General features: G+C 39.8%; 1 protein-coding gene across 1 annotated transcript; it reads right to left on the bottom strand.

Moving 5' to 3' along the window:
* Positions 1-1,918: 1,918 nt before the first annotated feature.
* On the bottom strand, positions 1,919-23,495 carry LOC124253828 (sodium- and chloride-dependent glycine transporter 1-like). The gene is made up of 6 exons (XM_046687674.1): positions 23,326-23,495; positions 5,839-6,051; positions 5,368-5,499; positions 5,030-5,218; positions 3,365-3,494; positions 1,919-1,970 (listed from the first exon to the last, which is right to left on the bottom strand). The coding sequence occupies exons 2-6, from the start codon at positions 6,047-6,049 to the stop codon at positions 1,919-1,921; spliced, it is 714 nt and encodes a 237-aa protein (XP_046543630.1). The 5' UTR covers positions 6,050-6,051; positions 23,326-23,495.
* Between the last annotated feature and the right edge of the window lie 881 nt (positions 23,496-24,376).

Here is a 24,376-nt window from a genome sequence, read left to right as displayed (position 1 = left end):
GGTTAACATGGCCACCCCGCTGATACCGAGGGCTTTATACCTGGAATCACATCAGGTGAGTTGGGTTAACATGGACACCCCACTGATACCGAGGGCTTTATACCTGGAATCACATCAGGTGAGTTGGGTTAACATGGCCATCCCACTGATACCGTGAGCCTTATACCTTGAAACACATCAGGTGAGTTGGGTTAACATGGACACCCCACTGATACCGTGAGCTTTATACCTGGAAACACATCAGGTGAGTTGGGTTAACATGGACACCCCGCTGATACCGAGGGCTTTATACCTGGAATCACATCAGGTGAGTTGGGTTAACGTGGACACCCCACTGATACCGAGGGCTTTATACCTGGAATCACATCAGGTGAGTTGGGTTAACATGGCCATCCCACTGATACCGTGAGCCTTATACCTTGAAACACATCAGGTGAGTTGGGTTAACATGGACACCCCACTGATACCGTGAGCTTTATACCTGGAAACACATCAGGTGAGTTGGGTTAACATGGACACCCCGCTGATACCGAGGGCTTTATACCTGGAATCACATCAGGTGAGTTGGGTTAACGTGGACACCCCACTGATACCGAGGGCTTTATACCTGGAATCACATCAGGTGAGTTGGGTTAACATGGCCATCCCACTGATACCGTGAGCTTTATACCTGGAAACACATCAGGTGAGTTGGGTTAACATGGACAGCCCGCTGATACCGAGGGCTTTATACCTGGAATCACATCAGGTGAGTTGGGTTAACGTGATACCGAGGGCACCCCATCTGATACCGAGGGCTTTATACCTGGAATCACATCAGGTGAGTTGGGTTAACATGGCCATCCCATACTGATACCGTGAGCCTTATACCTGGGCTTTATACCTGGAATCACATCAGGTGAGTTGGGTTAACATGGACACCCCACTGATACCGTGAGCTTTATACCTGAGCCTTATACCTGGAACACATCAGGTGAGTTGGGTTAACATGGACACCCCGCTGATACCGAGGGCTTTATACCTGGAATCACATCAGGTGAGTTGGGTTAACATGGACACCCCACTGATACCGAGGGCTTTATACCTGGAATCACATCAGGTGAGTTGGGTTAACATGGCCATCCCACTGATACCGTGAGCCTTATACCTTGAAACACATCAGGTGAGTTGGGTTAACATGGACACCCCATCACTGATACCGTGAGCTTTATACCTGGAAACACATCAGGTGAGTTGGGTTAACATGGACACCCCGCTGATACCGAGGGCTTTATACCTGGAATCACATCAGGTGAGTTGGGTTAACATGGACACCCCACTGATACCGAGGGCTTTATACCTGGAATCACATCAGGTGAGTTGGGTTAACATGGCCATCCCACTGATACCGTGAGCTTTATACCTGGAAACACATCAGGTGAGTTGGGTTAACATGGACACCCCACTGATACCGTGAGCTTTATACCTGGAAACACATCAGGTGAGTTGGGTTAACATGGACACCCCACTGATACCGAGGGCTTTATACCTGGAATCACATCAGGTGAGTTGGGTTAACATGGCCACAGCCACTGATACCGTGAGCTTTATACCTGGAATCACATCAGGTGAGTTGGGTTAACATGGCCATCCCACTGATACCGTGAGCTTTATACCTGGAAACACATCAGGTGAGTTGGGTTAACATGGCCATCCCACTGATACCGTGAGCTTTATACCTGGAAACACATCAGGTGAGTTGGGTTAACATGGCCACAGCCACTGATACCGTGAGCTTTATACCTGGAAACACATCAGGTGAGTTCGGTTAACGTGGACACCCCACTGATACCGTGGCTTTATACCTGGAATCACATCAGGTGAGTTGGGTTAACATGGACAGCCCGCTGATACCGAGGGCTTTATACCTGGAATCACATCAGGTGAGTTGGGTTAACATGGACACCCCACTGATACCGAGAGCTTTATACCTGGAATCACATCAGGTGAGTTGGGTTAACATGGCCATCCCACTGATACCGTGAGCCTTATACCTTGAAACACATCAGGTGAGTTGGGTTAACATGGACACCCCCACTGATACCGTGAGCTTTATACCTGGAAACACATCAGGTGAGTTCGGTTAACGTGGACACCCCACTGATACCGAGGGCTTTATACCTGGAATCACATCAGGTGAGTTGGGTTAACATGGACAGCCCCACTGATACCGAGGGCTTTATACCTGGAATCACATCAGGTGAGTTGGGTTAACATGGCCATCCCACTGATACCGTGAGCTTTATACCTGGAAACACATCAGGTGAGTTGGGTTAACATGGACACCCCACTGATACCGTGAGCTTTATACCTGGAAACACATCAGGTGAGTTGGGTTAACATGGACACCCCACTGATACCGTGAGCTTTATACCTGGAAACACATCAGGTGAGTTGGGTTAACATGGACACCCCACTGATACCGTGAGCTTTATACCTGGAAACACATCAGGTGAGTTGGGTTAACATGGACACCCCCCACTGATACCGTGAGCCTTATACCTGGAAACACATCAGGTGAGTTGTGTTGGTTTAACATGGACACCCCCACTGATACCGTGAGCCTTATACCTGGAAACACATCAGGTGAGTTGGGTTAACATGGACACCCCACTGATACCGTGAGCCTTATACCTGGAAACACATCAGGTGAGTTGGGTTAACATGGACACCCCCACTGATACCGTGAGCCTTATACCTGGAAACACATCAGGTGAGTTGGGTTAACATGGACACCCCCACTGATACCGTGAGCCTTATACCTGGAAACACATCAGGTGAGTTGGGTTAACATGACCGACGTTAATATTCCAGCTTCGCGTATTGTACGTATTGTGTCTGTCTGTGTGTCTACCTGTCTGTCTTAAGATATTTATTAGAAATTTAGCATACATTCAATGTGATGGTAATATCACGTACATAACACACATATATTCAGTCTTTTTTTCATCGTCGTACTTCGAAATGTAAGCCTTTAACTCGGAGAAAATGTTTGTAACAATCTAACGTAAATGTACGTCGGTAACGAAGCATGCAAGTGACAGGAAATTGTTTATTTCAGGGTGTAAAACAGAAACACATAACTAATTACTCAGTCCTCAGGTAAACCGAATCACACCCGTATCCCTGTTGTCACATTTTAGAAAGATGAACACAAAGCGGCTACAAATATATCGTTGTACTTCAAATGTAAGCCTGTAACTCGGTGGAAATAATAATAAGTAATTTGTTATAATTTTAGAAACATTAATGTAGTACGTCTGTAAGTGAAAACATGTAAGTGAAAGGAAATAGCCAAATAAAAGCTATATCTGCTTCTGCTTACTGCCAGAACTCCTCTGCCGCCGTGTGGGCCAGGCTGTCATTGGTTCCCCACCTGTGACTGACGGTAGTGTTGATGTACTCTGTTAGTTTCGAGTTCACATCCGTCCCATTTAACACTGTAGAGTTGCTGACTGAAAGCGAAAGAAAGACGAATTATTACATAATTTTGATGTCAGGTTTTGTTTCCTCTGGAAAGTAAAGGTGAGGTGGGGTGAAATGGTGTTTAACGTCGTACTTAAGAATATTTCGCTCATATGACGACGTGCATGCGTGTGTATGTGTGGCTGCATATACTAGCCCAGACTTAAGCTGTTTTATAGGTTGTTTTTTTTATATTTCACTGAGATACCATGCCGCAGTTGAGCATGGATACCCCACTCAGACACATTATACTGACTCCAAACAATAAGCTACGATGCCATCTGATCGTAATGACGTAACATATTGGGTGGAACTCGGTCACATTTTCTTTGTTAAGCTTTCCACGTGCGTTTTCATTCGTTTACGTTTTTTTATACCAAAAACGTGTAATATATGGTTTAAAATAAGTTGAAATAATCCTTAACTTGAGTAATATATACAAATCTGAAGGACTATTCAGCCCTTATATACAAATCTGAAGGCGCGGACTATTTCCCAAGCCCTTTTGGGCACACGGTATTCTGAGGAATGTTCAATGTTACCCACGTAATTTAGTCAATGCTATAGTTTAAGGCCTGTTGAACGCTATGCCCTTTTGTGTTTGTGCAAGTTTAACTTCATGTTCTTAACACATATTTGTCCTAACATAGGAGTTGTGTTGTACGGTTATATACTGCTTAATACCAAAAAGGTCAAGATATGAATGACACAGTATAACCAGGGAAGGATCTTCTTTTAAACAAATACGTTTGCCTTACGTTTGCTTTGAGACGTCATGCTTGTTTCTATTCGATATTATATTCTAAATAATTTATATTTACAGTCAGACCTCGTTAATACGAACATTTTGGTTTAAAAAAAAACCGTTCGGATAGTGTCAATTATATACAATATATAGGGAGATGATTTGGTGCCCGGTGAGTAGCGTTCGGAAGTCGGTGGATTCGGATTAACGAGGACCGGATTGCCGCGGCCTGACTGTATACAATTGCTGCACACATTCCACACATTAAATGACGGATAATTGAAATCGAGATTGGGACAGGCTTATAAAGCACTAACATCTAGAACGTCCTTTACTCTAAATCAACCACTCATGGGCGTCAGCCTTCCGTAAGACTATTTCAGAATATGAATACACAATGCCATTTCGAAAGTGGTCAAAAATAACATACGTTAATATGGGATTACACTTTCTCAGTAAAGTACAGATTCTAGTACTTTTGTCAAGTTGAGAGTCCCATCCGGGATTCAGGATTCAGGACTCCAGTAGTGAGCGTGGCAAATGGGCGAGATAAGTAGGCGTTGTTAGCAAGGATGTGATACATTTACTCAGTGCATATCAGAATAGGACGTGAATGTGTTTTGTAAGCACATTGACCACCATTGATTCCACTACCGAATGAGGGATATATCTTCAGTTCGTTTTTTTCTTATATTTTGACATAACTTCCTACTTTCAGTGCGTGTATTCACTGACAACGCCAAGGGCACCCTGCAACAACCTTGTGGGAATACATCCTACCTTCAGTTCGTCCTTGGGACATGACTTGCAGGCTTCTCACACAGTTGTCAGTGTTCCACGAGTTGCCACAGTCCGTCCAGGGAAGGACAGCTCGACAGGAGAAGACGGTGTAGTACAGTGCCCACGCGCAGATGGTGGTGTAGTACACGACGGTGCCGGCAGACATAATCAGCATCCCGATCCCAACACCTGATGGAGAAGAATCAGTATGAAGCTAGTATGATTACAAATGCATGTCAGGTCTAGCACCAATGAAGTGGTCATCAAGCAGTAGGGGACACATGAACTTTAAACGTCCACAAATCAGACACGAACTGTTTCGTTCGACCTAACCATACCTTTCATTAGGGGACACAGGCTCCACACATGGGTTGCACTCTTTCCAGAAAACTGTCCCACTGCGACCTCCAGGAAGAACAGAGGAAGGCCACACAGCACCAGACACACAAAGAATGGGATGAGGAAGGCTCCTGGAACAGAGACGCCAATGGAAGCTGTGTTCATTGAGTGACGTTCTTAGCATTATTCCAGCAGTGGTGGAAGATACCAAACAGAAGCATTACACCGATATGCATAGGCGGATCCAGAGGGGGGTGGGAGGATCCTCTCGACTTGACCTTCAAATGACCATTGAAACGTTCGTGAAAACAGTTAAAAATGAACTGAACCCCCTCCTCCCTCCCTTCTGAAATGTGTAGTCTGAATATTTTGTAATTCCACTTCAATACCATTCACATCTACAAGTGCCTGTTGTAGCTGCGTGGCACAGGTCTTGTCAGTAAACAAAAGTTTTCTTCATAAGTAAATACCTCCTCCGTTTCTATTGCAGATATAGGGAAAGCGCCACAGGTTTCCAAGTCCAACACAGTAACCGATCACAGACAAGAGGTAGTCGATCTGTGAACTCCATGCCCCTCTCGCTGATGACTTTTGTATTTCCCCGGAGTCGCTGTTGTTGAACGTTTCAGACAAGGCAATCGCCTCGGCTCCTTTCTCCCCCTTGTCGTTTCCAGAATCCATCACTGAAATATATCATACGCATGGTTTTAAGTCTTTTACATCACTCTGCATAAGCAAATACCGAAGACATCATACCTTATGAGCAGAATAAGAGCACAATAGATGTGATCATATTTATACCAAGGGACCAAAAGCCGGATTGTACACCATTGAAATAAACGCAAATATAGTAGGAAATACATTCTATGACCGGATTTGCGTACGTTTCCCACGATAAGTTTCGGCGCATATTTCATATGCCTCTGCACCTATGAAACATACCGATATTCCAGTATGCACGGGCATCTTTTTATATATGTTTTGACCGGATTTGCAGACATTTCCAACTATAATATGTTTGAGTGGCATTCTAGAAGTTGGTGGTATAGAGATGACAAAACTTTATGGATGATCAAAACTTTATGGATCATCAACTTCTTTATTTTCACAATAGCGAGGTTTCTTCAGCGATATGCTTGAAAACAGTAGAAGAACCTATGCCGAAACGTATAGTGGGGCAGTTAAGGCCAGGATGGCCGCCAGTTTGACTTAAATCTCTAACTATGTCAGCCCACGCTCAACATATCATAATTATCTTGTCATATTCAGTATTTTATTAAGGAATAGTCTTCATAGTGCTGTATGTAATTTACATCTAGCATGTAGCGCCCCCTGGTGATGACAAAAGTCCAAGATGGCCGTCAAATTTATATTTCTATAGAATGTTTCAAATGTTTGTATACAATGTCAGTATTATTTGTTCAGATCAGTTTAATTTAGGATTTAAAAAATTCCTTGTTACTGAATGTTCTAGCTATTAATACCAAAATGATTTTCCTTGTACATTTAAAGTATTACTTTTTGTTATTTATAAAATAATTAACACATGATTAACATGATGAATACAGTATTGATCAACGATATCATGTTCCACAATGTTTATTGTTTTATAGCTATGGATTTTAAAATATATTCTGTTAATACACATATGTGTATGGCCTTTTTAAATGAGATCAGCACTTTTGCAAGTAGTATTGGAATTTTCTCCTTTGAACAATCTAAGATGGCTGCTAGTAGCAGTCGATGCATTTTGGAGTGCATTCATGTGATATTTCGCCTGTGATATTTCATTAATGAGGCACCCAAAGGTTGAATGGGAGGGAACATCAAACAAAGTTCAACTGATGGAAGAAATAGGAAGATCATTGTCAAGCTGCCGTTCGTCTATACCAGTGTACCCCCATTATGTTTTACCAAGACGGATCATTATGTGCCGCCTTTGAAATGACCTTTTACTCAAGATGAACATTGTGTTAACACAATACTTGATTATGATAACTAGGTAATAATGATGTTTTTCTCTCATGGGCAGCATATAATGCGCTAACAGACCCTCCAACAACAATTGCGCTTATGCAACTGTTTTTAGGATGTGCACACTCTGTTGCTACGATACAACATTCAATGAATGTGGCAAAGAACGCTGTTGAGCAGTTACACCCAGGTCATCTACCTGTATGCAAATGCTAAAACAATCCAGTGGAATTTTCCGGAATCATATGATGATGCCAGTTTCCTTATATCAGGTTTAGTGAATTTGGTATTGAAATAGCTGCGTTCAGGATCCTCGGATTTGCCGGACAACTGCAATTTGCTTTGCTGGGTTTGCTGATTCCTTCATCAAGTGTACCCACCTTGCTAGAACAAGACATGTCCATCAGATCACATTCGCTACACTCTTCCTACTACAACAGGCATATGCTCACTATCAGGAAACAGAACCAAACAAAGAAGACCTTTTTACTTTTAGAAGTTGGTGTGATGCAAAGTCAGCTTCTCAATCCTAGTTTTAGTATTGGTCCTTTGTTCCTGAACTTGAACTTTGCATATTGTGCCTGGTGGGTGCAATTCGAAAAGCAGATTCCCCAGAGTATGTAGCATCACTTGTACCATGGGTCTTTATGTTAGATCATGTCATGTCTTCCTTATCAGTGGAACACTCAGCACTGTACCACACATTTTGTTCTGGTGGATTGGTAGAACATAAAACTAAACGACCATTCCCTGCCATGGTACTAGATCAGGCTCATGAAGAAATCAATGCTCTTGTGATTCAAGAATTCAATTCAATATGAGAGTTTTTTAAAAGAAAGGTTCATTGACAGATCAAAACCAATAAAGGAACAAATAAGAAAGAGCAAGCTGCCACTGTTTTTAAGATTGAAGACTCTTCGTCTTCCTTTCTCATTGTGCATCACTTGAGGGTGACTGTGCGCTCTGTTTACCAGGTTGTACATATCATGTCTACCAAGAGAAGGGGACTTTTTTTCGAGCATGAACATCAACCACGGCCTCATTTATTGACCAAGATGGGAGGAATTAGATTTCGTACAGACCTTCTTGAACAACTTGAACATATACAGGCGGAGCCACCAGATGCTACTCCAGAAGTTTTTGCAGTGATACTTGATGGCCCCATGATTGTGCAGATGCTTCATCCCAGAACATCCATAATCTTTCAAGTCGATATCCAGAATGTATTTCTGCCATACATGTTCCAGTATCTTGAACAACAGGACAGACTGGATATTCTTTGGGACACCTAAACGTACAGCCTTAAAGCATTCACCATAGCAAAAGGTGGCAAGGGTCTAAGAAGAATAGTCAAAGCATCATCACTTGTGCGAAGTAACTGAGAAAGCTTCATTCAGTTAATGAGAACAAAGATGACCTTTTGCACTGCATGCTGAACAGGTCTCTTCAATATAATTTGAAGGAAAACAAATTTACAGCACCCTTGAGACAAGAGTTGTAACCTCTCCTGAAACAGCTGACAGAAGAGTTCATGAAGAAGCCCACACTCGTCTTGTATTGCAATATCTGCTGCTTCACGTGGTGCGCTAAAAAGGTGCTGATTAGTACTACTTACACAGACGTTGTTGTCATAACGATAACAAACATTCAACAGATACCTTCAGAGTACGGATATCATTTGGCCTAGGCAAGCACAAAGGATATATAGCTGCACATTGAATTGGAACTACCCTCTTTCCATCAAATTGTACCAAGCCTGAGTGTCGGTTCCTTTGATCTTACCCGTGGTGTATGTGCTGGAAGACAGCAGTTTTGTGTTGAAGGCAGATTTCGTCTGCCATTGGCTCCTAAAAGCCACGCCCCACGGAAAGAGGACTGAACTCAACATTGTTCAGCATTGTACACAATTTATGTCAGTCAAGGTTTGCAACAAGGAAATGTAACTTCTACAGTTTTAATGGTTTCAAATGAATCTACAAGCTGAAATTGACCAACTCTTTTATTTATGACAACAAAATGCTGTAATAAAATGAAAAAGAATTAAACGTATACATGTACTTTATATGCACTTTGAAATTTACACAATAATGAAAGTTATAGCTCCAAAAATGTTTTCAGATTTAGATTAGACTAGTAGCTATTGTGAAAGTAAAGAAGTTGATGATCAATAAAGTTTTGTCATCTCCATTTCCAACTATATTTAATTAACAAAAAGACAAAGTCATCAATATCCCCCGCAATATCCCCCAACTTCACGATTTAGTGAAATTGTATACACGAATGAATAAGGTAACGTCTCTTACCTATTGATAAAACACCCCATTGTTAACCCATTTATGCATATAGGTACTTCAAGACAGCATTTTTCTCTTATTATTGAAGATAGAAACTTCCAGTATAGACCTAATGAAGCCGAGTAAGTTTAGTGGTTGAACCATTTACATTACTTGTAGAGTTTAAGTTCTTTAAGCATGGTCACTTCCGGTGGCAAGGCAGGTCCCCTGCCAATTCGGCGAAATGTGAGGTAAGATGATGTTTTTTATTGGTCCCTATTTTAACTATGTAAGTTCATTAGAAAGTGTTTAAAATGTTCAATGTTCAAATAGAAAAATACAATGAATATGGTTTGCATTTTTTCCATACTCAATTTTCACTCATCTGCATATTGTCCCATTTATTGGACGCACATTTGCAGTGTAAAAAAGTACATGTATGTAGAAATCTAAGACCCTATGCATAGATGGGTTAATTCAGTAACGTTAGGGCTTTTCAATAGCTGTTAGTTACGAAGCACTTAAATCGGTAAAGACGGGACGCGTGTCTGAACATGTTGACTACTTCACGGTTTAGTGATTTTGTACATATTTTGAAGTTACCAGCCCTGATGTCTGGCTGGACATTGGTTTTTGGCTTATTTCATACACTGACCATGATGAGACAGGGGTCAGGGAAAACGTCATCAATATGGAGTGTGACCACCCTGGGCTTCCATACACGCGAACACATGTTTCCTCATTAACGTCGTCAACCGGCGGATAACGTCAACGAGAATCCTGTTCGATAAATCCAAGAGAGTCTGTTTAAGTTCCTGTCAGTTCGCTGAAGGTGATACACTCTGTCTAAGCTGACTATCAAGATAATCCCAGAGATTCAAATCAGTTCATGTCTGGAGAACACGCTGGACAAGGCACTTCGTTGACGCTGTTGTCAAATCTGCAGGATGTAGCGGTCTTCGACCGGTGTCATGACTCTTGGTCTTCATGATCTTGTGCGGTCTTGGGTCCGGTCTGTTTGCTGGTAGCGGTTTATCTACCGGTATATGCTGGTGGTCGCCTTGCAGCAGTTGAAGGTTCTTGCCAACTGACGTTGTGAAACCCTCATATTGGCCATAATGATCGCCCTGTCTCCTTGCTCTTGCATAAGTCTTGGGATATTCGTCGTAGCTCTTTGGTTACTGCATGCTTGCTCTGTCCAACATTGGTATTTATGTCATGATCATGCAGGTACAGTTGTAGCAATGCCCCACAATTACGTCGTACGAAGTTTTCCAACAGCTGCATTGTTATTGGGACAATGTTTTGGCGAATGTTTTCTGCTTGGGTTCAAACCTGTACAATTAATACAATTTGTATACAATTAATTCAAAAGTGAAATAAAACTTTCTGTTGCGCGGTAGTTTAGTTTATAAACTGTATAAAGTCCTGTTGCCAAAGGAAGTAAAATATTCATTTTAGCATATATTTCTTAAAACTCTCTGAAAGAAAATTAAAATAATACACTAAGAATTAACGATATGAGATAACAATTGGCAAGAGATCGCTAGCAACGGAAGATAGGCTTCCATATTTGGGAACATGTGGACGTACAATACTTCAACTTCCTGCACGGTTCCCTAATTGCCAGCTGCCAGCGATTTGAACGTAAAGTTTTTACCTAAAATGTACAAATTAATGGGGTTTTTTTGTTACAATTTCCATTACGGCAGTTTCATGTTCTCCATAGTGTTGATTTGAAATACAAAGTGTGTACAATTACCTGTTATATTTAGTACACTTTGTAAGTATTGGGCGATAGATTGAGTTAATCCATGAAATGTTAAAAAGTCAGTATTCAAAGTATGTGTTTGAAACAATTCATGAAAATTAGACCAATTTCCTGTGTCATTGAAGAAATCGTTTATATATATGTTATTCCTTATTCATACCAATGGGAAAAATATACTGGCTTATTATCATGCTATTATTGTACCATAGTGATCTATTCACAACATCCGTAACAGATGGGTCAATATTATCATAACAGTTTAAATATGATTTATATAATGACAGCGTTTCTTTCCAAAACTGACTGTGGATATTTTGGACAATATTGTTTTCTATGTAGAAAGCATCAGCCAAAATTATCATTTTATCCTCAGCTAAATGATCATAAAAGAAACATGCTCATTCGGACTTACTACCAGATAGTCTTTTGATCCAAAAAGTTTTTGACCTCCAGTAACCATTTCTCCTATGGCTACACTTATTCCACCATACGTAGGCTGCAATGACATTGTATCTCTCTTGACTTAATCTGGTTTAAATTTTCAAACAAATTGAAACCATTTCTTTTGAAAAGATTCTACTATATTTTAAGTGGGCTTGGCTGAATAAATGCTTAAGTTTAGGTAGAAATAATGAATTTAACACCATATTTCTACCCATTTGTGTTAAAGTTCTTTTTGTCCACTGTTTCATTTCGATGTTATCTAATTTATTCATATAATTCAAATTAACCATATTTTCTAAATCAATATCAAATTCAATACCTAATACCCTAAACTGTGTTTGTGTCCAGTCCAACTTACAAGTACTCTTTACCGAGTTTGTATCTTGATCTCTTTTTAAAACCTATCCATATCAATTGGGGGTGTGTCTGTGTTTACGTTTAATCCTGAAAATCGGGCAAAAAAAGGATAATGTACTCATTGTAGAGTAGAGACGTTTTCTGATCCATATAAACTGAGAGTGATTTCATCTACAGATTTAAAAGGGAATACATATTACCCAGTTGAATCCTGTTATATTCTTTATACTTCTTAACATGATTGCCAGGATTTCTGTGATTTCTAGGATTTCATGATATATAGAGATAAGGTGATATGGGATCCCCCTGACGGTAACCTCTTGTAACCTTAATGAAGGGGCTTGCAAATCTATTCACCAAAACACTTGCCAAAATGTTTTGAACAACAATTTTATCCAATGTTGAACACTGGGCCCCAAGAGGAAAATGTTATATTATGTATAAATGTTCTATCCACAGAATCAAATGCCTTTTCAAAATCAATAAATAGTAGTTAGCCTGGTGTTTGGTATGATTCTGTATACTCTAATATATTATAAATAAATCTAGTCACTTCGCCTATATATCTACCCGATACAAAACCCTTTTGTTCCTCATGTATAATCAATGGTAAATTGGCTTTATCATAATTGCAATTGTCGATTCTGCTAATTTATAAGTACTATTTAAATGTGTAATATGGCGCAAATTGTTTAGAAAGAGTTTTGATTTGTTATCTTTAGGCAAGCAAGTGATTAGGCCTTGTTTTTGCGTAGTAGATAGGGAGCCTATTTTATATGCATAATTTAAAGCATTTATCAAATATTTATTGAGGTCACACCAAAACAACTTTTCAAATTCTGTTGTGAAGCCATCTGGGCCAGAACTCTTATCATTTTTCCTTGATTAGTGCTTCAAGTACTGTATCATAGGTCAGCACCCCTTCTAGGGAAAGTGATGTTTGAAAGTCTAACCTTGGCACTGATACTTTAGCAAAAAAGGTTTTCCAAATCAATATGTGCACAGTCTTCAGTTTCATACAGTTTTTCATAAAAAGTGTTTAACTTTTTGAATGATTTCATGTTGTTTCTTCAATAAAGTTTCATCTGTTTTTTCAAGAGCTGAGATAGTTTTATTTAGAAACGTTTTACTTCCTAATTTTGAAAAGTAATTAGATGTTGTTTCACCATGTTCTATCCACTTGGCTTTTGATCTTATAATTCAAGGAGCCCCGTGTTTCTATTTTATGTAAGTTTTCCAATTCAAGTTTAGTTGATTTGTATTCTTCTAGAAACACAACTGACTGTCTAATAGCTACGTCTCTCAGTTTAATCTCAGTTTCGCTTAGTTTCTGTCCAAGATTAGATTCCAAAGCTAAATAGAGTGGATGAAACAAGTATTATGTTCCACTAATATATAAAAGTAACATTTCCCATAATAACTGATCATTTATTGTAACACCTTTCCATCTTTTACAGTTTTGTCTTTGTATTGTTCAAGAGTGTAGTTTATTGTTTTCTTAATCTTTTTCATATTCCTTGTCCTTTAGTAATGACTTATTGAATTTCTAGAATCCATTTTCCCTTTGTATACCAGAAAGTTGAACAGTAAGTGATTGATGTTTGCACAATTAATGAGGTCTTAAGTAAACATCCTCCAACCTTGTACATCAACCTCATTAATTGTGCAAACATCAATCACTTACTGTTAAACTTTACTATGTATATAGTAGTGTACATCATTTGCTTGATAACTGTGTTAGTAGCTACTCCGAAACGTCGCTCATATTATATTAAAGAAGTTGTATATCCATAGAACTCTCCTCGTTGTTTATCAAGCTTGTATTGTAGTACTTCAGAGGTATCATTAAATATGATGGCTGTACCTCTTGCATTACTTCTGAATGGACTAGTGTAACATTCTTTATAACCCCATTCTATATAGTTATATCTTAAGATAAAGAAGCCCACTTCGTGTTTTACCATTTTAATATTATTTTCCTAAAACAAAGGGAAGTAACTCTACCACATTGTAGCCCGAGTAGCCCAAGAAAGCGTCCTCGCTTAAGAAGATTACCACAACATAGAGGTTATAAAACGGTAACTATCTCAATTTGTTGGAAGTGCCAGTTAATATAGGCTAACCTTATTTCAAGATACGTAATTTAATGTTAATTTCCTGCTATTTTATGTACTTTTCCGCAATTATTTATCGTACTTTTCTGTTTGTTATTGCAGTTAATTGCACAAGCGCGGAACACTGTCAAGTCAAGATATTGTAAAATGCAAGACACTAGAATATTGCAAAATGTGTACAGAAGATTGACTAGTCCTTGCCTAGTAAAGAATAAGATTTGACACAAGAAACTCAATAAATATTCTACGATTACAAACGGTGATAGATATGAATCTTTTGTGAATCAAGTGGGCTTACATACCCTCTCAATGGGGATAATAACTTACGGTACTTCCACCACCGACAAGGGCATGACCTCCACAAATCACCGTAAATAATCATTTATCTTCCCTTACATGTAAAACATTGCAATCTGATTGGACAATGCAGTTTTTTACCAAAATCCGTGTACACCGCAATCGGGGGTATAACTGGAAAAAAGATACCCCGTTGAACTGACAACAGCGTATTTGCCTAACTCTGGTATAAATTACTTCTCACAGGGTCATAGGGTTCGCATCGGTTAAGGGAAACATATGTTTACACAATTAGGAGTTTAGAAGTAAACAAATAAGCGGTTCCTGTAGTTGCCTATAGAAACAATGACCACCAAACGCTTCGCATTCAGAAGAAGAAACACCAGCCAAACGTTCTAAATTGGTCCCAGAAAACACAAAGAAAGCGAATAATGCATCAGCAAAGCTTTTTAAAGAATATCTGGTAGAAAAGGAACAAGACGTGAATTTCGAGATATTGGACGCTGTGGCTTTAGCCGAGATGTTGAGTCATTTCTACGTGGATATCAGAACTCACACAGGTGACCAGTACAAAACGTCAACTTTGGAGAATATTAGGCAAAGACTCAACAGATATTTGAAATTTCTCGCCATATAATTGAGAATTTGACATAATAAATGATGGGCGATTCAACGATGCCAAAGAGTCTTTTAAAACGACAATGCTTGAGCTGAAGGTTGCTGGTAAGGGTGAGACAAAACACAAAGATGTGATCTCTGATTCCGACTTTATTCGTCTGTGCCCTTGAACACTCAAGGCACCATAAGGATTGGCTTTCAAGGTCCAGTTCCATATCAGAGAGGTTTTGAAAACATGGAAAAATGACGAAAAGTACATTCGTAGTGAACACTGATTCTGATACTGGCCTCGCATATGTATCCAGAGAAATGCTGGAGAACTGACCAAAATCAACAGGGATGATAAGGAGTCATTTGGGGGGATTGATGATGGAGCAGCCTAATTCACTTTCTGCCCAGTGACATCGTACGTTGCCTACCTTGATTGCGATCGACTGTGGCAGTATTCGAGAGATTGTTTCTGCGACAGTGATTCTACCTGGTTTAACAACAAGCCTGTCGGGAGGAATACACTAGCTTCCTTCATGTCTACCCTCAGCAAGTGTTGTGGTTTGTCCCAGGTTTACACAAACCACTGTATCCGTGCCACTGGCGCAACGATCCTCACTCGCGGTAACTTTGCGAGTGCCTAAATTATGAGTCTCACAGGTCACAGGAGCGTCAGTTCCCCCTTCCGTCTATCAGCAGGTACTCAACAAGGAAAGGATGCATATGAGCCATGCTATTTCCAACTCTATGCATCCTTCTCCTCTCCAATGTCTAACACCGCCGCCACCTAGACAAAGTCTAACGGCAGCGCCGTCAGTCAAATATGAGTCAACGCCGAGGGAGACAAGAGTTTTGTATGTTGTCAAACCACGCCAGCTGGAAGGTAACGAACTTGGAGAACTGAGCGAACTTGACCTTAGGATGACAAACCAAACATCACTTTTTCAAAATTGCAACATTCAGCATGTAAATGTTATTGTCAGAAAATGACTTCTCCCTGTGAGAGTTAGGCACATTCCTTCGCTTTATCAGCTGTTCGATCAGTTGTTTTTGAGGTCACAAGGTTCAAACTTTAATGAGAGGGTTTTTTCTGTGATTCTCTTGCAGCTCAATATTGCGAACTGTTATTGTTAATGCCTCACAGTTATGATGACGACGTTGTTTCACCGAGTTATTACAGAATTAAATTTGTAACGTCCAGATAAACCACGAAAGGAGCAAAAACTATGGCGATTTTTTCCATTTGTGACATGTCATAAATTGCCCGTGCCTTTTTCTTTTATATTTTCATTTTTACGTAATCAGAAAATTATTATAAAAAGATTTCTTAAACAATATGTATGGTCGCCTATTTCCCGATATCTGCGGCTTTCTGCTCGGTAAAATGACATAACAACTGAAAATACCTCCGTTTTCGAAGCTTCGTATGAATAACATGCGCGGCAAATCGTTTGATGTCGGGCATCGTTCGAAAGCTCTGAACATCAACAATATCACTGTACCCTTGCCAAGAGTATTTTCACAGTTGTAAGAAGCGATTTTATTGGATAAAGATTGGTTTCTAATGACGCTTTTTCGCCACAGTCTGCTATAAGGGTTGTGATTGGTCAAAATCAGACACGTGACCTAAGGCAGCCAATCATATTACGGCAATGGATACCCTCCTCGTAAACGAAATCTTTTAGATTTGGACAAAAGTTTTGGGTAAAATAATGCTATTCTGAACATATTAAGCAAGAAATCGCTACCAATACGTAAATTATGGAACTTATTGGACGTATCGTGCTAGGTTATGACTCTGTGACAAAAATGCTTCATGTATGTATTTTCGCATAACAATATGTTTCATTTGAACTGCCTTTTTAGGGCAAGCGCTTAACAGGCAGCAGGGCTGTCACTTTTCTGTCATTTCGCATGGTTATGCAATTGCTACAGTGACAAGTTTTTGCAGAGTTATTCCTCATGAAGTCCTCTATCTGGGCATATGAAAATTATGCAGTTTGGAGTTTGGAAAAAAAATAATGTTTATTAACATTATTGGACTTCTCCTGTACAAGTTGTCCTGCGCGGCAGTATGCAGAAACCATAGCAGTCAGCTGACCTATTGTTGTGCTATCTACCTGACAAGCCGAGCCATGGTGCTCAGATCCAGCAGAGAGTGTCTACTTGAGATTGGTCAGACCTATGATCATTGTTTAACATTTTACCCGCCGTGATGTTGCTGGAATATTGCTAAAAGCGGCGTAAAACCAAACTCAGTCAGTCAGTCAGTCAGTTTAACATTGTTTACCCAGCTGAGTGAAGTGGCTTACCAACCTGTCAAACAATGCAAGCAAGCAAAGAGGCACAAGACAGCGTGGCAAACGAGCTGGTTCACTGAAACAGAGGAAAATCGGTGTTGCTGTCCACCCTAGAGTGAACAAGTCACTCAAGCAGAACCAACCAAGGGGTAAATTTTGATAACCTCACTATTGTGCACACCCCTGGAAACAACACAAGTCAGACTGAGAATATCCCTGTAAATACTCCCAACATCAATATGTGTCTACCTAACACACGTTCAGTGAGAAACAAGTCGTCAGAATTACATGCCTACATTCTAGACCATAACATAGACATTTTAGCTGTGACTGAAACCTGGCTGAAGGAGAATGATGATGTGGCCAGCAACGATCTTGTGGGATACAACATTCAAGCTTGTAACAGATTGGCTCGACAAGGAGGCAGCATGGCTGTCATACACAAATTGTGCCTCGATGTACAGCCCTCAATTCAGACTCAACCTATTTTCTCCAGTCTGCAATATTTGGACTTAAAGATCGTAATCAATGGCCTAACAACCAAACTCATAGTTGTGTACCGACCCCCGCAATCACGCCAGAATAACGTGACATCGGATGTCATCACAGGAGATCTTCGTCTACTGATAGATACTACGATGTGTACCAACGAACATACGATAATGATCGGTGACTTTAACACCCTTGTCGACGACGACTCCGACGCCTTGTCATCTAGATTTGCTGATATTCTGTATGAACTAAACCTCAAACAGCATGTCACATCTGCTACCCACAAAAGTGACTATCCCATTTTTACATTGTAATTTTCTACTTTTAAAGATATATGCTAGCTAGTTTTAACTGTGGTTTTACTGTCCTTCGTTGACAGGGTTTTATATATTATATGTATGTATACTGAAAGCCATTAAAAATGCAATTTGACATTCATACTTTCTTTACTCACACTTATTTCAACATATATATACCTAACTGGCAGATATGTTTTAAGTGAACATCTGTGAATAATTTCATCTGAAAATGTCCAGTCAACAACAACATCAGTGACGCAACAACGACATCATACAAAGGAGGGGTCACTTGCAGACAATATCGTGTGTGTCCACCGTGCGCTGCAAGACATGCTCGCAGTCTTTGGGGCATTGAAAGACACACATTTCTCAGGAACAGCTGTTGGATGGTCTGCAGCCTCTGATGGTCTGTGGTCTGATCATGACACCACCCCCTCCAAAACCATCATGTTCAAGGACACAGTTTGGCGCAAGTCTTTCTCCTTTACGTCGATAAATCTGTTGACGTCCATCTGCACAGGATAACTTAAACCTGGATTCATCTGAAAAAATGACATCTGGCCATGTCCTGTTGCCAAGTTTGGCCCCATTTGCTGCCCATCGCTGTCTTGCAAGTCTGTGGCGATGCAATAAGGTTGGACCACGGTACGGGTGACGAAATGGGCCACTCGAAATGGGCCAGAATAACAGCCTTTTATCCCTACATCCTCTGTATCGCAGGAACAAATCTTCAATAGAACTTTTGTAAGTTTCAGGACAACAAATACCAATTGCGTTTTTAATCGCTTTCAGTATATTATAAATTTAGATCTAGTTTTAGTCACGATATGGCTGAAATATTGTCGATGTGACTTTAAATCTTAACTCACCCACTCACTGTACCTTCTGCTTCACTTGAATAGCGTGACTCAACTGTTCGTCAAACGATAGAAATTGTTTATGTTACATTGTTCGTTAACAATGGAAAATTGACATGAAATTGGAGCCACTAGATGATGATTATAATGACAATATATATATAATGATCAGCAGTTAACAAAAGCGAGGAAATCATTTCAATAATCATAATAGATATATGCCCGACTGCACGTTGTAAACCTCGCAGGAATTATCACAAACAAACAAAGATCACCCACCGAGGAAAGTCGAGGTCACCCTGCCCCACCGGTGACACACGACAAACTCATTAATTGGCACGCCTATTCTGAACCCCAAAATAATCACGAGTTCACTTGGTTCTACTCACGAGGGAAAATTGCATGGGACAACCTTTTTGAAACTAATACATCAATTTGATAGACACAGAAAGCTTACTTTCTATCAGTAGTGTGTGATAAGACACGAATAAAACCAATACTTTTCTTATACGTGTTACTAGTGAAATATTCCCATACTTCAAATACTCAATAACATCCGGAAATTGGCCAACACATGATGTTTATCGACATTGTAAACACAAAAGTAAACCAAAAGGTCATTTTTCTGTCTGCACTCATTGGCATCGAGTACGGGTACAGCAGTGAAATGTCATCAGCCGGCCGTTTCGGCCGTCTCCCATGGTAGCATCAGCAACTGCTCAATGAAAGACTCGTGAAAGATTGAGTATCAGACTCGTTTTCGCTCGTTTGATATCAAATCATTAACTCGTTTAATAAAAATGGTAATACACGGAATGTCGTTTAGTATCCTCTACATATCAGATTCAGAACAAAGCAGCTGTCAATAAAGTGCTCTTTTCATTAGTTTATACCCGATGTGTGCGTACTTGAATCAGTGGAATAAACGGGGACGTGAGCACCCATTTTCCATGTATAGTGAATACGATGTCTGGAAGAATATTAATAGAAGTTGATAAAATAATAGGAAAGGTATGGTACTTCATGGATGACAAATTCTTTATTATATTATGATGCGAGGTTTCGTTGTGATCAATTTAATTAGCATACCCTTTTTAGACAAGACATACACATCACTGTTTTCGATTGGAACCTAGCGAAGTTTGAAGGTGAATCGGACACAAGCTGTTATCTAGCAGGAGGAATAGATTAAAACATAACTTAGGATATTGTCATGAAGAGGTACAGCCTACAAAGGCACTTATGAGGAAACATCATTCTCTTTAGAATACAGACAGTTTGGCCGGATATCACCATACATGTGTGGTTTCAGGTTTCTAAATCCCAGAAAGCTGTTCTGTAGAATCTCAAGAAAGTTGCTGAAATATTCAATGGAATACGAGGAGTGTTCCCGTGTTATAACATCACCTAACCTATAACAACGCGTGTATCTTATTGTATCATTCATGGCGACTTACTCAGTTCCAGCAGATTGTGAATGTCTATGACTTTTAATGTAACACAAAGTAGGCCTAAAACGTATTCGTCCACCTGAAGTTTAAATTACAAGTTTAAATTTACTTCTGAATTCACTGATAGTATGTGGGAGATGTTTGCTATTGGATTATTGGTATGTTTATGGACATCTGCTCATATGGATCATGTCCTTGGTTCTAACTACATATGGATTTAAACGTGTTGGAGAGTGTACACACACATTATGCATATTTAGTCATGTCAAATGATTACTCTGCATATTTGTTTCATATCAAATACATATATCTGGTACATTCTGAGAGGCCTTGCTTAGTTAAAACCTAATATCAATTCAGTGTCATGCGTCGATGAAGTTAGGGTTACACATATTCAGCCAACACGGGAAATATTTCTTGAAGAGTTGATCTCTACACCATATGTTACCAATCACTTCATTATGTGACAGGCGTGGATGTTTCACGAACCAGCCATTACTGGCAGTGCAGTCACATTAACAAATTATTGAAAAAAATTCTATTTGTTCACAGTCTCACAAATGATCTTTTTATTTCCTGACTTTTCCAAATACAAATTTGGCGGCAAAATGACACGTACATTTTTAAACGGTCATATGTGCCTGGTAGGATAAATTTACTTCCTCACATGGTTCTTTGTGAAATACTGTTCTTTCGTGTGGTGCACTACAGCAAGATGGAGACAGGACTGAGAAATACAGTTGATATTGGGCCATTGGGTATATTGTACCTGGAACTGGTGCAAACTGTCTCATATCCCTGGCTATAGAGCATGTCCATGATTAAAGAAATAAGAGTAATTGTGCACAAGATTACAATAATTATAAAATTGACTGTCGACAAATGTCTTTCTACACACCATGATGGTATAATATATAACGCATGGCATCAATGATATCCGTCACACAATGGCATTAATGTACAACCCATACACGAGATCTCCCTAACACAATGCATTAATGTACACCCCATACACGAGATCTCCCTTACACAATGCATTAATGTACACCCCATACACGAGATCTCCCTTACACAATGCATTAATGTACACCCCATACACGAAATCTCCCTTACACAATGCATTAATGTACACCCCATACACGAGATCTCCCTTACACAATGCATTAATGTACACCCCATACACGAAATCTCCCTTACACAATGCATTGATGTACACCCCATACACGATACATCTCCACAATGCATTACACCCCAATCTCCCTTACACAATGCATTAATGTACACCCCATACACGAATGCATTACACCCCATACACGAGATCTCCCTTACACAATGCATTAATGTACACCCATACACGAGATCTCCCTTACACAATGCATTAATGTACACCCCATACACGAGATCTCCCTTACACAATGCATTAATGTACACCCCATACACGAGATCTCCCTTACACAATGCATTAATGTACACCCCATACACGAGATCTCCCTTACACAATGCATTAATGTACACCCCATACACGAAGTCTCCCTTACACAATCATCACCACGAGATCTCCCTTACAATGCATTAATGTACACGAGATCACAATGCATTAATGTACAGCCCCATACACGAGATCTCCCTTACACAATGCATTAATGTACACCCCCCTTATACACGATCTCCCACAATGCATTACACAATGCATTAATGTACACCCCATACACGACTCCCATACACAATGCATTAATGTACACCCCATACACGAGATCTCCCTACACAATGCATTAATGTACCCATACACCCATTAATGTACAAGTCTCCTTACTAATAATGCATTAATGTACACCCCATCACGAAATCTCCCTTACACAATGCATTAATGTACAGCCCATACACGAGATCTCCCTTACACAATGCATTAATGTACACCCCATACACGAGATCTCCCTTACACAATGCATTAATGTACACCCCATACACGAAATCTCCCTTACACAATGCATTAATGTACAGCCCATACACGAGATCTCCGTTACACAATGCATTAATGTACAGCCCATACACGAAATCTCCCTTACACAATGCATTAATGTACACACCCATACACGAGACGAATCACCGATCTAGATGCATCCGTTACACTCCGTTAATGCATTAATGTACACAAATTAATGCATTAATGCACACCATACACGAGATCTAGATCTAGATCTCCGTCACACAAATGCATTAATGTACACACCATACACGAGATCTAGATCTAGATCTCCGTCACACAAATGCATTAATGTACACACCATACACGAGATCTAGATCTAGATCTCCGTCACACAAATGCATTAATGTACACACCATACACGAGATCTAGATCTAGATCTCCGTCACACGAAGACATTAATGTACACACCATACACGCAAATCCATTGATGTACACCCCATACACGAGATCTCAGTTACACAAATCCATTGATGTACACCCCATACACCAGATCTATGTCACGAAAATCCATTAATGTACACCCCATACACGAGATCTCTGTCACACAAATGCATTGATGTACAACCCATACACACGATCTCCGTTACACAAATGCATTAATGTACAGCCCATTCGCGAGATCTCTGTCACCAAAATGCATTGATGTACACCCCATACACGAGACCTTTCTCATATACACCCCACAGGTGATCTCCCATACACAAATGTATCAACATACACATTACATTACTTTACCTGCAATGAGTTCTTCACAACGCTGACTACCAACCTGTCTCACTCTGTCGCTCACTGCCAACAGAGAATAATTCCCCTCGCTTGTACACGGATCACATGAACAGTCATGGTTGACATGCTGCGGAATAATTGTAGGTGATATGCTCTGTTGCGGTTGGTTAAAGAAAACAAATCTTTAAAGGTTAGTATTTCCAAACACAGAGGGAGAGTGTAACTGTTAGTTCAAAGGGTCAATATCATCGGCACTGTAAACTGACATTACATGTTCAAAATCCTCATATATTCAAAAAGGCTTTACCTCTGACCTTCAAACGTATGGATTGAAACAGGCAGAAGGCAGAATATAGTGCAAATGATTGTGCAGGTAACTTGTAGTTGTAGATGAGTTTCATTGTCACTCAGTAATAGCTGGGTTTATGAAACGAATATGTACGAATATTTGACTTGGCCAAGTTTCATTAAAACTGTATTATACATATCTACCATTTTATGATATTCCGTCCCTTGCTTTGTGTGGAATAAAAAAAGAGACCATTTTTGAGATTTTTTGTTATCATTTTATTTGGCAACCGTGTTTAATAAATGCATTGATTTTATTCATTCCGAACTTATTGATTCCTGCCTTGGATGTGATAACAACCCTGTTATTTAACGCTGCAGATTGCAAGAAGAAACCCCATCTCTCTAATGTTTGTAATAGGCATGGTTTGATAGAGTGAGTGAGTTAATATTTAACGTCACATCGGCAATATCTCAGCCATATCGTGACGAAAACAATTTATACAGTAAAAAGTGAAAACATTTGGAGGATTAAAAGCTGTAGACGACGGACAGTAAAAATACTAGAGAATCACAGATGGCAATATAAACCTAGCGAGCAAAGTTAAAACATTCCAATTAAAGAAGACAATACAGTATAAAACATGGGCTATAGATCGCCAACAACTGAAGGGGATCACCATACTAGGAACCATGGGGACCTACATTACTTTTGCTACCTGCATGGACCCTAGCTGGATTTACAGTATTCCTTCAGCCATTGGTGATTGTA

Source organism: Haliotis rubra, unplaced genomic scaffold, assembly GCF_003918875.1.
Source record: "Haliotis rubra isolate DU_JTF1 unplaced genomic scaffold, ASM391887v1 Scf555, whole genome shotgun sequence".
NCBI lineage: Eukaryota > Metazoa > Mollusca > Gastropoda > Lepetellida > Haliotidae > Haliotis > Haliotis rubra.
The sequence above is the reverse complement of the archived record's forward strand: the minus strand, read 5'-3'. Positions and strand labels throughout refer to the sequence as shown.

Coding starts and splice junctions, on each gene's coding strand:
- LOC124253828 (XM_046687674.1), bottom strand. CDS start 6,049: ATGGATTCTGGAAACGACAAGGGGGAGAAAGGAGCCGAGGCGATTGCC. Junction 5,500..5,838: donor CTGCAATAGAAACGGAGGAG/GTATTTACTTAT, acceptor TCTCTGTTCCAG/GAGCCTTCCTCATCCCATTC. Junction 5,219..5,367: donor CCTGTGTCCCCTAATGAAAG/GTATGGTTAGGT, acceptor CTTCTCCATCAG/GTGTTGGGATCGGGATGCTG.